This window comes from Bubalus bubalis, chromosome 3 (genome assembly GCF_019923935.1).
Source record: "Bubalus bubalis isolate 160015118507 breed Murrah chromosome 3, NDDB_SH_1, whole genome shotgun sequence".
Taxonomy (NCBI): Eukaryota; Metazoa; Chordata; class Mammalia; order Artiodactyla; family Bovidae; genus Bubalus; species Bubalus bubalis.
The window spans coordinates 35,872,463-35,888,206 of record NC_059159.1 but is presented as its reverse complement, the minus strand read 5'-3'; the positions used below and the strand labels follow the sequence as shown (position 1 = coordinate 35,888,206).

At 49.1% G+C, this 15,744-nt stretch overlaps 1 protein-coding gene and 2 long non-coding RNA genes across 3 annotated transcripts; 2 read left to right on the top strand and 1 right to left on the bottom strand.

The window, feature by feature from the left end:
* The first annotated feature begins 4,816 nt into the window (after window positions 1–4,816).
* LOC123332657 lies at window positions 4,817–5,218 on the top strand. The gene is made up of 2 exons (XR_006549592.1): window positions 4,817–4,880; window positions 5,111–5,218. It is a non-coding gene; the product is annotated as an uncharacterized LOC123332657 (long non-coding RNA).
* A 450-nt stretch (window positions 5,219–5,668) lies between these two features.
* LOC102405747 (tumor necrosis factor ligand superfamily member 12) lies at window positions 5,669–13,202 on the top strand. Its single transcript, XM_044939342.2, has 7 exons — window positions 5,669–5,867; window positions 6,015–6,062; window positions 6,594–6,665; window positions 7,308–7,361; window positions 7,445–7,480; window positions 12,415–12,539; window positions 12,735–13,202. Exons 1-7 carry the CDS (start codon window positions 5,684–5,686, stop codon window positions 12,984–12,986), a joined length of 771 nt encoding a protein of 256 aa, XP_044795277.2. The 5' UTR covers window positions 5,669–5,683; the 3' UTR covers window positions 12,987–13,202.
* Window positions 13,203–13,461: 259 nt separating this feature from the next.
* Window positions 13,462–14,822, bottom strand: LOC123332656. The gene is made up of 2 exons (XR_006549591.1): window positions 14,217–14,822; window positions 13,462–14,013 (listed from the first exon to the last, which is right to left on the bottom strand). It is a non-coding gene; the product is annotated as an uncharacterized LOC123332656 (long non-coding RNA).
* Between the last annotated feature and the right edge of the window lie 922 nt (window positions 14,823–15,744).

The window sequence follows — 15,744 nt, the reverse complement described above, 5'->3', positions numbered from 1 at the left end:
TTCCCATGAAGTGATGGGACCGGATGCCATGATCTTTGTTTTCTGAATGTTGAGCTTTAAGCCAACTTTTTCACTCTCCTCTTTCACTTTCATCAAGAGGCTTTTGAGTTCCTCTTCACTTTCTGCCATAAGGGTGGTGTCATCTGCATATCTGAGGTTATTGATATTTCTCCCGGCAATCTTGATTCCAGCTTGTGTTTCTTCCAGTCCAGCGTTTCTCATGATGTACTCTGCATATAAGTTAAATAAGCAGGGTGACAATATACAGCCTTGACATACTCCTTTTCCTATTTGGAACCAGTCTGTTGTTCATGTCCAGTTCTTTTTTTTTTTTTTTTTGATATGTTATACAATTTTAATGGTTATATTTATGAATGCTTGTATTTATTTTTTTTACAGTGCTAGAACTTTACTTTTATTATTTTATTTTATTTTATTTTTAAACTTTACAATATTGTATTGGTTTTGCCAAATATCTAAATGAATTCACCACAGGTATACATGTGTTCCCCATCCTGAACCCTCCTCCCTCCTTCTCCCCATACCATCCCTCTGGGTCGTCCCAGTGCACCAGCCCCAAGCATCCAGTTTCGTGCATCAAACCTGGACTGGTGACTCATTTCATACATGATAGTATACATGTTTCAATGCCATTCTCCCAAATCTTTCCACCCTCTCCCTCTCCCACAGAGTCCGTAAGACTGTTCTTATACATCAGTGTCTCTTTTGCTGTCTCGTATACAGGGTGATTGTTACCATCTTTCTAAATTCCATATATATGTGTTAGTATACTGTATTGGTGTTTTTCTTTCTGGCTTACTTCACTCTGTATAATAGGCTCCAGTTTCATCCATCTCATTAGACCTGATTCAAATGAATTCTTTTTAATGGCTGAGTAATACTCCATTGTGTATATATACCACAGCTTTCTTATCCATTCATCTGCTGATGGACATCTAGGTTGCTTCCATGTCCTGGCTATTATAAACAGTGCTGCGATGAACATTGGGGTACACGTGTCTCGTTCCCTTCTGGTTTCCTCAGTGTGTATGCCCAGCAGTGGGATTGCTGGATCATAAGGCAGTTCTATTTCCAGTTTTTCAAGGAATCTCCACATTGTTCTCCATAGTGGCTGTACTAGTTTGCATTCCCACCAGCAGTGTAAGAGGGTTCCCTTTTCTCCACACCCTCTCCAGCATTTATTGCTTGTAGACTTTTGGATCGCAGCCATTCTGACTGGCGTGAAACGGTACCTCATAGTGGTTTTGATTTGCATTTCTCTGATAATGAGTGATGTTGAGCATCTTTTCATGTGTTTGTTGGCCATCTGTATGTCTTCTTTGGAGAAATGTCTATTTAGTTCTTTGGCCCATTTTTTGATTGGGTCATTTATTTTTCTGGAGTTGAGCTGTAGGAGTTGCTTGTATATTTTTGAGATTAGTTGTTTGTCAGTTGCTTCATTTGCTATTATTTTCTCCCATTCTGAAGGCTGTCTTTTCACCTTGCTAATAGTTTCCTTTGTTGTGCAGAGGCTTTTAAGTTTAATTAGGTCCCATTTGTTTATTTTTGCTTTTATTGCCAATATTCTGGGAGGTGGGTCATAGAGGATCCTGCTGTGATGTATGTCGGAGAGTGTTTTGCCTATGTTCGCCTCTAGGAGTTTTATAGTTTCTGGTCTTACGTTTAGATCTTTAATCCAGTTTTTTATTTTTGTGTATGCTGTTAGAAAGTGCTCTAGTTTCATTCTTTTACAAGTGGTTGACCAGTTTTCCCAGCACCACTTGTTAAAGAGATTGTCTTTAATCCATTGTATATTCTTGCCTCCTTTGTCAAAGATAAGGTGTCCATATGTGCGTGGATTTATCTCTGGGCTTTCTATTTTGTTCCATTGATCTATATTTCTGTCTTTGTGCCAGTACCATATTGTCTTGATGACTGTGGCTTTGTAGTAGAGCCTGAAGTCAGGTAGGTTGATTCCTCCAGTTCCATTCTTCTTTCTCAAGATAGCTTTGGCTAATCGAGGTTTTTTGTATTTCCATACAAATTGTGAAATTATTTGTTCTAGCTCTGTGAAGAATACCATTGGTAGCTTGATAGGGATTGCATTGAATCTATAAATTGCTTTGGGTAGTATACTCATTTTCACTATATTGATTCTTCCAATCCATGAACATGGTATATTTCTCCATCTATTAGGGTCCTCTTTGATTTCTTTCACCAGTGTTTTATAGTTTTCTATATATAGGTCTTTAGTTTCTTTAGGTAGATATATTCCTAAGTATTTTATTCTTTCCATTGCAATGGTGAATGGAATTGTTTCCTTAATTTCTCTTTCTGTTTTCTCATTATTAGTGTATAGGAATGCAAGGGATTTCTGTGTGTTGATTTTATATCCTGCAAATTTACTATAATCATTGATTAGTTCTAGTAATTTTCTGGTGGAGTCTTTAGGGTTTTCTATGTAGAGAATCATGTCATCTGCAAATAGTGAGAGTTTTACTTCTTCTTTTCCAATTTGGATTCTTTTTATTTCTTTTTCTGCTCTGATTGCTGTGGCCAAAACGTCCAAAACTATGTTGAATAGTAATGGTGAAAGTGGGCACCCTTGTCTTGTTCCTGACTTTAGAGGAAATGCTTTCAATTTTTCACCATTGAGGATAATGTTTGCTGTGGGTTTGTCATATATAGCTTTTCTTATGTTGAGGTATGTTCCTTCTATTCCTGCTTTCTGGAGAGTTTTTATCATAAATGGATGTTGAATTTTGTCAAAGGCTTTCTCTGCATCTATTGAGATAATCATATGGTTTTTATTTTTCAATTTGTTAATGTGGTGTATTACATTGATTGATTTGCAGATATTGAAGAATCCTTGCATCCCTGGGATAAAGCCCGCTTGGTCATGGTGTATGATTTTTTTAATGTGTTGTTGGATTCTGATTGCTAGGATTTTGTTAAGGATTTTTGCATCTATGTTCATCAGTGATATTGGCCTGTAGTTTTCTTCTTTTGTGGGATCTTTGTCAGGTTTTGGTATTAGGGTGATGGTGGCCTCATAGAATGAGTTTGGAAGTTTACCTTCCTCTGCAATTTTCTGGAAGAGTTTGAGTAGGATAGGTGTTAGCTCTTCTCTAAATTTTTGGTAGAATTCAGCTGTGAAGCCGTCTGGACCTGGGCTTTTGTTTGCTGGAAGATTTTTGATTACAGTTTCAATTTCCGTGCTTGTGATGGGTCTGTTAAGATTTTCTATTTCTTCCTGGTCCAGTTTTGGAAAGTTATACTTTTCTAAGAATTTGTCCATTTCTTCCACATTGTTCATTTTATTGGCATAAATTGTTGATAGTAGTCTCTTATGATCCTTTGTATTTCTGTGTTGTCTGTTGTGATCTCTCCATTTTCATTTCTAATTTTATTGATTTGATTTTCCTCCCTTTGTTTCTTGATGAGTCTGGCTAATGGTTTGTCAATTTTATTTATCCTTTCAAAGAACCAGCCTTTGGCTTTGTTGATTTTTGCTATGGTCTCTTTTGTTTCTTTTGCACTTATTTCTGCCCTAATTTTTAAGATTTCTTTCTTTCTACTAACCCTGGGGTTCTTCATTTCTTCCTTTTCTAGTTGCTTTAGGTGTAGAGTTAGGTTATTTATTTGACTTTTTTCTTGTTTCTTGAGGTATGCCTGTATTGCTATGAACTTTCCCCTTAGGACTGCTTTTACAGTGTCCCACAGGTTTTGGGTTGTTGTGTTTTCATTTTCATTCGTTTCTATGCAAATTTTGATTTTTCTTTTTATTTCTTCTGTGATTTGTTGGTTATTCAGCAGCGTGTTGTTCAGCCTCCATATGTTGGAATTTTTAATAGTTTTTCTTCTGTAATTGAGATCTAATCTTACTGCATTGTGGTCAGAAAAGATGCTTGGAATGATTTCTATTTTTTTGAATTTACCAAGGCTAGATTTATGGCCCAGGATGTGATCTATCCTGGAGAAGGTTCCATGTGCACTTGAGAAAAAGGTGAAATTCATTGTTTTGGGATCCATGTCCAGTTCTAACTGTTGCTTCCTGACCTGCATACAGGTTTCTCAAGAGGCAGGTCGGGTGGTCTGGTATTCCCATCTCTTGAAGAATTTTCCACAGTTTATTGTGATCCACACAGTCAAAGGCTTTGGCATAGTCAATAAAGCAGAAATAGATGTTTTTCTGGAACTCTCTTGCTTTTTCCATGATCCAGCAGATGTTGGCAATTTGATCTCTGGTTCCTCTGCCTTTTCTAAAACCACCTTGAACATCAGGAAGTTCACGGTTCACGTATTGCTGAAGCCTGGCTTGGAGAATTTTGAGCATTACTTTACTAGCGTGTGAGATGAGTGCAATTGTGAGGTAGTTTGAGCATTCTTTGGCATTGCCTTTCTTTGGGATTGGAATGAAAACTGACCTTTTCCAGTCCTGTGGCCACTGCTGAGTTTTCCAAATTTGCTGGCATATTGAGTGCAGCACTTTCACAGCATCATCTTTCAGGATATGAAATAGCTCAGCTGGAATTCCATCACCTCCACTAGCTTTGTTCATAGTGATGCTTTCTAAGGCCCACTTAACTTCACAATCCAGGATGTCTGGCTCTAGGTCAGTGATCACACCATCGTGATTATCTGGGTCGTGAAGATCTTTTTTGTACAGTTCTTCTCTGTATTCTTGCCACCTCTTCTTAATATCTTCTGCTTGTGTTAGGTCCATACCATTTCTGTCCTTTATCGAGCCCATCTTTGCATGAAATTAGCTTAGGTGTGGTGTTTTGGTTTTGCTAAAGGTGGCTCCCCACAAGGGACTCCATCTGGGGTCGATTTAAAGGGACCTCCGTGACCTCCTTGTAGCTCCTCGCTGAGCTCAGGTAACCCCTATTATTTGCATAAGTGGCTCCTGTGTTTCCAGAGAAGTGCATTTGGGGAACACACTTGGGGTGGGGGTGTGGGCACACAGCTCCCGGCACACAGTTCTAGAAGCTTGCGCTCCTCAGGTGCAGGATCCTGGGGTTTAAATCAACTACCAACTGATTTGCTAAAAGAAGTAGAAACCCAGCCTGCATTAATTCCAGACCTCAGCTCTTTTCGTTACTTGCAGGAGGAGGATGTCTTTAGGTGCGGCTGCTAAAATCCGAATGTGCCTTGGCCTCCAACTGTGTTGACTGAGGGAATAATAAGACCAGCCACATGTGGCCTTGTCACCTTGGCCTGCAGGCCTAATTTAGCAATCTCACTCGGGCAGGACTAGACCCGCCGCAGCCGCACTTGCGGCGGTGCTCCCGCCCCGCCACCGTCACCCAGGCCGCGTGGAGTTTCTGCTGCTTCAACCCTCGCTCCCTCTCTCCCGCCGGCCGGCTGCCCGCGTGGAGAGAGCTCAGCCGCACACCCCAGCGCCCGCTGCACACTCACACACACACATCGCCACGCTCTTCCGCGGTCGGAGGTGCGTGCCACCGGCCGGGACCCGCTCTGGGCTCTGCAAGCCCAGCGGCGCGTGCCCCGCTCCATGAACTGCACTTGGCCAGGCTCGGAGTTTAATCACAGTGTCAGGTTTCCTATCCTCATCCCCTACCCACCCCCCACCAGCTCCCGCCCCATTTCCCTGGCCCCTCCCTCTCCCCGGCCAGATCCGCCCGCCGGCTCCCCCTCCCCCCATGCCTAGGGTCCAGGGATGGGGGGCCCGGTGAGGCAGGCACAGCCCCCGCCCCGTGGCCACCCGTTGGATCCAGATGCTCCAGACGTGGAGGGAGCGCCGAGAGGAGCCCGGCACCGCCCTGCTGGCCCTGCTCATGCTGGGCCTGGGCCTCCTGCTGGCCCTGGTCAGCCTGGGGAGCTGGGCATCGCTGTTTGCCCAGGTGAGGCCCGGCTGCACACCCCTCCCTGGGACTGTGCCGAACATCTGATGGGGCCGGTGGGCAGGGGGGAAAAGGGGCCAGGAATGTGGGTGGAGGGTGAGATGTCAGGTGGAGAAGGACAAGGTAACGCTGCCTCCTTCCCAGCAGGAGCCTTCCCAGAGGGACCTGGTGGCAGAGGAAGACCCGGACCCAATGGTGAGTGGGAGGTGGGTGCTGACTCCATGGTTGCTCGGCATGGGAAGTGTGTGCCCTGCTTGTGCCAGCCATGTGTGTGTGGGGGGTGTGCATCAGCCCTCTCATGCCTAGGTACATGAGTGACAACTGTGTGTAAGGGGTTTGTGCCCCCTTGGTGTCAACCAAGTACAAAGTGTTTATTGGCCTTAGGGGATGTGGGAGTGTGAGATGCAGGAGCCTGCTATGGAAGAGGGATGCTGGCTGTGTGCGCAGGGTGTGTACTCATTTTGCACACTTACTGGGTGTGGGCGTGTGTGTGTGATGTTCCAATTGCTGGTTGAGGGGAGCAGACTAGGGGGATGTGGCTGGTTTTGGGGAGAGGGGTGAGCCCTGACCCCAAGAACTTGCCTCCAGGTGGCCTCGGCCGCTCTTGGCTGAGACTCGGTCCTTTCGCTGACTGGGCCTCTCCTGACGGGCCCCCTGTTGGTCTTAGCTTGTGTCTTTGGAGTCCCTGGTGAGATCCTGGTTTAGCTCTGCCCTTAACGCCCTTAGGACCTGAACCCCCAGCCCGAGGAAAGCCAGGATGCTGTTCCTTTCCCGAAACTGGTTTGCTTTGCAGAAATGGTGAGCAGCCCTTTATCCCAACCTTAGGAATCATATCATGGTGGCTTCTGGACTCACTGTTTTGTTCATCATAACAGCCCTGTGAAGCAGGCAGAGCAAAACCCATTATCCTTGCATATGGGTAGAGAAACTGAGGCACAGAGAGTAAAAGAGGGGTTCGGAGTCACAGAGACTCAAACCTAGAATTCTGACCCTCCCTCTGAAGCTCCTTCCATTGCATAGACCTGCTTCTCACTCAGACCCCACCCTGAATATGAAGGTGGGTGGCCAGGAGTTAGGAGAGCTCCTGAGGTCCTGCTGAAGACAAGGTAGGGGAATCAGAGGCCCGAACCCCCTAAAGCAAAGACTTATGACTGGGATGACCCCGTGACCATGTATCCAGGCTTGCAGGCTTACACCTGTGGGCTCAATGTGATGATTAATAATCCCCTCTTGCGCTCAGAAGCATCCCACTTTGGATGATAAATTATCAGTGGCTATAACTGTGGAGGAAGATACAGCCTGAGGTTCTGAGACCGGGAGACTGAACAAGAATAAAGATGCCAGGGTACTGGGGGGAACAGGGCTGAGAGAGTAGCTCCTGGCCACCAAGCCCCCAGAACTGGGGACTGCTTGGCCCATCTGTCTTTCCCTGATCCTCAGCATCTAAAGGCCAGAAACCACGGGCGCGCAGAGCAGTTGCAGCCCACTATGAAGGTGGGTGATGGGGAGCCATGCCCAGGGAGAAGGGGTGGCTGGGCGCAGGGCAGGGCTCACCACCCCTTTCCTGTGTCTTACAGTTCGCCCACGACCAGGACAAGATGGAGCACAGGCAGGTGGGGCCCCGCCCCACCTCTGAGCTCTTCTCTTACCCTCACAGCCCTGGCCTTCTGGACAAGGGACCCCCTCCAAAACCTTGATTCCCAGCCCCATCCCCACCTTCAACATCAGAAACTCCAAAAGCCAGTTCAGGAAAATGCTTAGGGCTCGCTTCTCTTGGCTCCCCAAACTGGACTTTGTCTGCGACTCAGACATGGGACCCCAGGGAGACCCCTTCCCCTTTCAGAGACCAGGCAGATCCCCCCAGCAAAACACCAGCTGGGCTTCTCCTCCAGTCCTCGCTCATCTCCAAGAAGCATCCTTGATTTTTTTCACTCTTCTTTCCCCTCCATATTCCAAGAGTTTTTGTGCTCTGATCATTTTTCTCTAAATATTTCCAATCTCTGATCTTCTTTTCCATCCCCACCCCACCCCACCCCCACCTCAGCACCATGATCTCAAAACCTCAAACTCAGTCTCCAGCTCCTTCCCCATTCTAGACTTTCCCCACCCCTACCATGTCCCACCTGTGTTGCCAAGTTCAGCCTCCTTAAGCCTGTCTCTCATTCTTCTATTGCTTTTCTGCTTGGCTTTCAGCCTCTCCACGCTCTGGTCTCAACCTCCTTTCCTGGCACATCCGTATGCCCTCTCCACACTTGTTGGCTGACACCCCCTCCCCACCAATGTGCTTCTTCTGGACGTTGGACATACTGTTCGTTCACCTGGAATTCCCTTCCATGTGACAGGCCAGGAGCCAAGATACGAGAGTGACTTAGTCTTGGGTTGGCAGCTGAGACGGAGAGAAGTCAATGGATTGAGTGTGTAGTTTGAAGAGAAGGACTTGGTGGAGCAGGATTAAGGGGTGGGGGGGAAGGAATGACTTCTAGATTTTTAACTTGGGCATCTTTGAGAATAATGGTGTCTTTTATTAAAGTGGTGTTAACCAGGAAGGAAATAAGTTGGGGGGGGCATGTAAATTAATAATTGAATTTGAGAGCTAATAATAACTAAGTGGATAAATAATAATAAACAAGTGAGTTTCACAAATAGTTAGCTGGACTTGGTGAGTGGCTCAGGCCTGGGCAGGGTGTATAGAGTCAGGAGTCATCACCAGATGGATGGTATTTAAAGCTACAGGACTGGATGAGACATCCACGAGGGAAGGGGGCTCCGCAAGGAAAGCCCTGAGGCTCTTGGGGCAGAGTGGGAGAATCCAGCAGAGACTGAGAAGCAGCCAGAGAGAGGGGAAGAAACCCAGGGAGGGCAGTGTCCTGGAGTCTCAGAGAAGACATAGTTTCAAGGAGGATGTGGCTGTCTATGTTGAATGCAGCTGAGTGGTCACATGAGATGAGAACAGAGAAATGACCGCTGCATTTAGTAACATTCAAAGTCAACTGGTGACCTTGACAAGGGCGGTGGCTGGTGTGGTTAGGTTGGAAGCCAGTGTGGACTGGGTTAAGAGAAAATCGGAAATAGGAATCAGAGACAGTGACAACTCTCTGCACAAGTTTCTCTGTGACAGGAGCAGAGAAATGGGCCAGGAGGTAGAGAAGGATGTGAGTCCAGGCAAAGTTCAGTCCTTAAGCAATACTGCCTAAATCATAGCTACCTATTCAGGTTTTAATCTCACCTAATCCTTGAAAGAGTCCTAAAAGGAAGATAATCCAGCCATCTGCTTTTTACAGAGAGATGACGGTAACCTGTCCAGGTCATGATGATGCTAAGAGGTGGGGCCAGGATTTGAATCCAGCTATCTGTGCTTGTGTTCCAGACATTGCGTGAGAGGCGATTGCCAGTGCAGGGGTGGGGGCACCTGCAGGCAGCATCCAAGGAGGTGGGAGGGGGTGGACTCCAGAAGGAAGAAAGGCACGGGACGTGTCATCTCATCTCCATAAGAGGGTCAGTGGTGACCACGAGAACAAGTCGGTTTGTGGTTTGGGTGGGAGGACAAATGGTAGCCCTTACCTGATGCCTTCGGGGTCCTCTGGAGATCAAGGGAGATGGGCAGGAGGGACAGTGAAAAGCAAGCCTAGCAGGGAAAAAAGGATGGTTGCTGGGCAATAAAGAATGAAATTGAGTGATACCATGGTCTCAGGCACACCATGCCCTTAGCCACAATGAGCTCACACTAGTTCCCTAGCCAGGAATGCCCTTTCTCCTTCTCTCCCCTACTCTTCATGCCTCAGGCCAGCTTTCCTCCCTTCTGACTGGACCATTATTTCAGCAGTTACCCAGACATTTACTTATTCGTTGACTCAGCACACATGAGCTGAGATGCTACTGTTTGTATGGACCCAGCTAGGTGCCCACACGGAGTAATATCCAGACCTATTTGCAAGGAACTGCTGTCTAGGAGAGGAGGCAAGCATATACATTTGTAAATTACAATGTGATATGACAAGAATAATAATGAAAGTAGCAAGAGACACATGGCCAGTACAGAGGAAGACAACTTTACAATGGAGTCAGGGACTCTTCCCCAAGGAGGCATGGGCTCTTACCCAAGTGTGAGTATAAGATGGACAGAGGGGCAGGGCCACTTGTACAAAAGCCCAGAATTTGCCAAGAGTCTGATGAGGCTGGAGGACGGGGAGCAAGCGGCTCGATGTGATTGAGGAGACAGATCCAGAAGAGCAGGATGGGGTGAGGCTGGAGAAGCATATGGAGCCAGGTCACAGTTGGAGTCTGGAGGTTATTCTGAAGTCAAAGCAGGACGAAAGTCTCGCGTCTGCATTTGAGAAACATCACTATGCCTCTGTGTAGTGTGGCGAGTAAACTGGAGCAGGCAGTTTACTCCCGGTGGAAACAGGGAGCCTAAAGAGGAAGGAGCCTGAGAAGAGTCCCAGTGAGAAATGGCCGAGTCCACACACACAGGGGAAGGAGACAGCTACTTAGGTGGCAGGCTTGCTAGGAACTGGTGATCAGAGGATAAAGCTGGTGAAGGAGAGAAAGGCTTGGGTGCTTGATAAGAGGTAGGACCAGGAGCCCAATGTGGAATGCAGACAGTCAAGCAAATTTGGGGTTGGGGGTGGGCAGGCTCAGTTTTGGTCTAGGTGAGTTTGCAGTGGGGAGCATGGGGAGGTTACTCTAATGGCAGGCAGGTAGCAGTGTCAGGAGGGGCAGGCAGGGGCAGAGCTGGAGACTCAGATTGGAGTCTTGCGAAACAAAAGCCAAGGCACCCATATAGGTAGGGATGAAAATGCCCTGTGAGCATTATGTTCTTGAGAAAGGAACCAGGAGAGCGCCCCGGGGCAGGCAGAAGATGGGGGTGCCGGGAAGGAAGCTTCCCAGGCTACTGAGACGAGGTGCCGGAAGCCCCTGAGAGCAGCCTGCGGACCCAAACAAGAGACAGCTGCCTCTACAGCCTCTTCCTCCCCTGTTTTCTTCCCACCAGCATGTGCTTGGTGTCTGCTCAGAGCAGGCCCAGCTGCAGGGCCTGGGGTGCGGTAACCAGACCAATTCCCCTGCTCCTTGGGGGAGGCAGACCCCAAACTATCACAGAAGGAAATAAAGATGATTTCTGTCCTTGGTGACTGCTATGAGAGAGATGCGGTGAGTGGAGGAGAGTTTAATGGAGACTAGCTATTAATATTTCAGACTGGGAGGCCTGCGGAGGTCACTCAGAGCGACCAGACTGAAGGGAGGGTGGAATCCTGCGGGGAGGCAAGAGCAGTAAAACCCTGTGGAAACAGTGAGCTTGGTGCCTGGCAGGAACAGAAAGTGGGCCTGAGGGCCTGGAGTCTTGTGACTTGGAGGAATGTGTGAGATTAGATCTGAGAGGTAAACAGGGGCGGCTCATGGAGGACTGGGAAGTCACTTGAGACCCTGCTTTGTCATTTGATTATTTGTCTTCTTTACACTTTGCAATTACCTTTACTCTGGTTTTGTTGTTGTTAACGGCTTTATTGAGATATAATTCACATACTATACAATTCACCTTTTAAAAATGTACAGTTACGCTTTTAGTATAGTCACAGAATTGTATGACCATCACTACAGTAATTTTAGAGAGCTTTCATTACCTCAAAAAGAAACCCTGTATGCTTCACCCACCACACTGTATTTCCCTGATCCCCTCCAGCCCTAAGCAACCACTAATCTACTTTTTGTCTCTATGTATTTGTTTATTTGGAAATTTCATGTGCATGCGTGTTCAGTCGCTTAGTCATGTCTGACTCTTTGCGACCCCATGGACTGCAGCCCTCCAGGCTCCTCTGTCCATGAGATTCTCCAGGCAAGAATACTGGAGTGGGTTGCCATTTCCAACTCCAGGGGATCTTCTAGACCCAGGGATCCAACCCCCATGTCTTGCGTCTCCTTCATGGGCATGCAGATTCTTTACCATTGCGCCACCTGGACAGTCATAGAACATGTGATCCTTTGAAAGATCCTAGCTTCTTTCACTTAGCACGGCGTTTTCATGTTTCCTCCACATTGTAGCATGCATTAGTACTCCATTTCTTTTTATGGCTGAATAATATCCCATTGTATGGACTTAACGCAATTTTCCTTATCCATTCACTAATGGACATTTGGGTACCATTTTATTATTTTTAATTTTTTGTTTTTATCTTTTTCCCTTTTGATTATTTTTTATTTTAGTAACCCAAGTTATATATGATTTAAGTAATGCATGCATACCTTCTCCAAGTAAAAGAGCAAATGGTGCAGACACAACCTATAAAAGCCCCCGTGCTTCTTGAGTCCTACTCCTCTCTCCAGAAGCAGCTGGTGAGAACTTGCTGTCTATCATTCTAGTCCTCTAGGTCGGGTTTCTTCCCTTCCTATCACACTCCCAGCTCCCCAGGCCGCGGCTCCTCCCTTGCCCTGGGCCTCCTAGGTATCTTCTGGGTACAGTGGGCCCAAAGGTTGATATACTCAGTGTCTCACTGGCCAGTGTGAGAAAGTTCTATAGAGGGATTTCCCCCTGTCTCTGAACACCCACATTCAGGTGTGGACGGGACGGTGAGTGGCTGGGAGGAGGCCAAAATCAACAGCTCCAACCCCCTGCGCTATGACTGCCAGACCGGGCAATTTATGGTCACCCGGGCTGGGCTGTACTACCTGTACTGTCAGGTAAGCCCCACCTGGCTCCACGGGTAAAGCCGGAACTGAAGGAGAAGGGCTGGGCTTCGGGGTTGGGGGCAAGTTAAAGGTGGGGAGGGGAGGGTGGGGTTTGGGCTGAGAGGAGCCTTGGGCCTCTAAGGACACCTGAGATGAAGCCCAGGGCCAGCAGAGGCCTGGACTCCGCCCCTCCCCTGCCCGCCCCAGGTGCACTTTGATGAGGGGAAGGCTGTCTACCTGAAGCTGGACTTGCTGGTGGATGACACGCTGGCCCTGCGCTGCCTGGAGGAATTCTCGGCCACTGCGGCCAGTTCCCCTGGGCCCCAGCTCCGTCTCTGCCAAGTGTCAGGGCTCTTGCGCCTGCGGCGAGGGTCTTCCCTGCGGATCCGCACCCTCCCCCAGACCCAACTCAAGGCTGCCCCCTTCCTCACCTACTTTGGACTCTTCCAAGTTCACTGAAGGGCCCTGGTTTCCAGGTGGCTTGTCCCCATGGCCGCTCTCTGAGCACCCCTGTCCCCTCTGCCCAACCCTGAGCTGCTCCTCCCCCAGACCTGCCTCTCTCCCCGGAAGGCTGCCAGGGCTCACGTGAGGTCCATGCCACACCAATATTCCCAGCTCTTCCCACCTCCAGCTCTCCACCTCACTAGCTCCCCAGCCCCATTTATCTCCTGACTCCCCAACCCCGGCTGCAGCCCCCCAGGACACTGTGTTGACTGTACTCTGGGTGATGATGGGTCCTCCATACCCCCTCTTCAGCCACTAAGAGGGGCCGGATGCCAGAGAGACAGGGACTAGGCCAGGAGTTCCCGAATGTGAGGGGTCAGAGACCAGGACAAGCTCCTCCCCTGATAATTCCCTGTGAATTTTTAAAACAGATACTATTTTTATTATTATTGGGACTAAATGTTGATAAGTGGATATTGAAGAGAATAAGTCATGGTTGCTCTCTTTATTGGGGCTTAGGGGGTATCCTCAGGGTAGCTGAGGGCCAATGGAAGGGCGGTCTGGGAGGTGGGGGTGTGGGGGCGACAGTCACCTGAATTCCAGGTCGACATCCAGGCTTGGGCACGGAGACCTACGTGCCTTGAAGCCCCAGGCAGGAGAAGAGAATCAAAAGGCAAACTGCCAGGGGAAAACAAAAATCAATTCTCTGCCCAAGGTCCAGCAGAAGTGGCCTGATTTACCTAGGAGGCGGGCTTCCTCCTGTGGGGAATCGCTGGGCTGGGAGGAGCAGCGGCCCTTCCCTTGGCAGCCTGGGCACCTGCAGCAGGTGCTGGCACCAGCTTAGGCTGGGACTTGGCGCAGGGAGCGGGGGGGGGGTGGGCAGGGAAGCAGGCGCGATGTGGGGGCTCAGGGTCAGGAAGTGGGACACTAGGGCCCAGGAACATGGGAAGCTGCGCCCCAGGGTCCAGGCAGGAGTCCTACAGTGGTGGGGCGCTCTGGCTGTCTCTTTCTCATTTGTCCAGAGCCTTATGTAAGAGCGTTTCTGGGGAAACAGGAAGTCCCGCTTGCCAAGTTCAGCAGAGAGAGTAGTGCAGGCCTCCTTCCAACACACCCGGCCTGGCCCTAACCCCGTAACTCAGCCAGTTCCTTGCTTCCCCGACCCTGGTTCTCCTCCCCACTGACCCCCTCTCCTCCCCTCCTCGCCCACCTTCAGTCACGGTGAGCAGACTGCCCCGGAGATCTCACCTGTGCCTGGGCGCGAGGGTCTTCCACTCTCCGCCCTTCACCCTCGGTTTCCCTTTTTCTTCTTCTTCCCCCGAAACCTTTTCCTTTCCCTTCCTCATTTTTGTCTTTTTGGGAGGCGGAAAAATCTCCGGAAGGTCGGAGGAGAGCTCCTTTCACCCCTTAACGTTCCCCCGCCTCCTTCCCTCCCCGACCTTTCCCTCCTCCGGCTTTTTCTTCCCAAATCGGGTAGATACTACCCAGCCGCCGCCCGGACGAGGTCTGAGCGCTTAAGTGGAGGCGGCGCAGGCTTTTTGTACTGAGGTTTGCGCCTGCGCAGCGCGCCTGCGTCCGCCATGCATGGGGGGTGGCCCCCGCTCCGGGGGCAGCGCATGCCCGCTGCGCACCATCAAGAGCGTGCAGTTCGGAGTCCTCAGTCCGGATGAACTGGTGTCCTCCCACTACTCCTCCCTCCCGCGTTGCGGGCGGGGCTTGACGATAGCCGTGGAAACTTGGCACTTCTCCTGCCCAAGGGGACCGGATGGGTTAGTGGCGCCAAGGCAGTGCTGGGTCCAGCTTTGGCTGCTGCTGCTGCTGTTGCTAAGTCCCTTCAGTTGTGTCCGACTCTGTGCGACCCCATAGACGGCAGCCCACTACGCTCCTCTGTCCCTGGGATTCTCCAGGCAAGAACACTGGAGTGGGTTGCCATTTCCTTCTCCAATGCATAAAAGTGAAAAGTGAAAGTGAAGTCGCTCAGTCGTGCCGGACTCTTAGCGACCCCATGGACTGCAGCCTACCAGGCTCCTCCGTCCATGGGATTTTCCAGGCAACAGTACTGGAGTGGGGTGCCATTGCCTTCTTCGCCAGCTTTGGCTAGCCAGAGTTAAATTTCCTTGGGGGTCAGCAAACTTAGTGCTGTGTCCGAGCTGGGGGCCTGGCAACAGGAGGGGCTGGAGGGTGAGCAGGAGGGAGAGAAGTGGGGGTGATTGGCTCCACACCCCAGACACCAACGTTAAATGAGATGACACGAATGCTAAGAGGTCTTTACAAGTTTGGATGAGAAGTCGAGCCCCCAATTTTTTTCCCTCCCCCTGCTACAAATATTAACTGAGTACCTGCTACGCAATAGGCAGAACAGACACTGGGGATACAGAACTGAAAAAGATGAGGACCCTATCTTCTAGAATCTAGAGCACTTTCTTTGAGAAGGGCCAGGGAAGACAGACGATAAACACGAATAAATGAACAAGATAATTCTGTTAAGGGCAAGTGCCTTGAATAAAGTGAAACGGTGTTATGCGATGGATAGTGAATGAGGTGAGGCTTCTTTAGATGGGGTGGTGTCAGGGTCTGGAAAGGCCTGAGATGACATTACCCGAATAATGAGAAGCAGCCAGTCTCTTAGTCCATAGGTTCTCGGACAAGAGCTTTTCAGACAGAAGAAAGAGTAAGTGCAAAGGGCCTGAGGGAGGGTGTGCCCCGGAAGCTGAAAAGTGACCAGGGTGGCTGGGGTTTAGTGGTGAGAAGGAGAGTATTATTCAACCATTCCTGA

What these genes read in the sequence shown, in the direction of transcription:
- LOC102405747 (XM_044939342.2), top strand. Translation starts at nt 5,684, where the DNA reads ATGGGGGGCCCGGTGAGGCAGGCACAGCCCCCGCCCCGTGGCCACCCG. An exon ending in AGTTGCAGCCCACTATGAAG is followed by an intron (nt 7,362 to 7,444) that starts GTGGGTGATGGG and finishes TGTGTCTTACAG; the next exon opens with TTCGCCCACGACCAGGACAA. An exon ending in TGTACTACCTGTACTGTCAG is followed by an intron (nt 12,540 to 12,734) that starts GTAAGCCCCACC and finishes TGCCCGCCCCAG; the next exon opens with GTGCACTTTGATGAGGGGAA.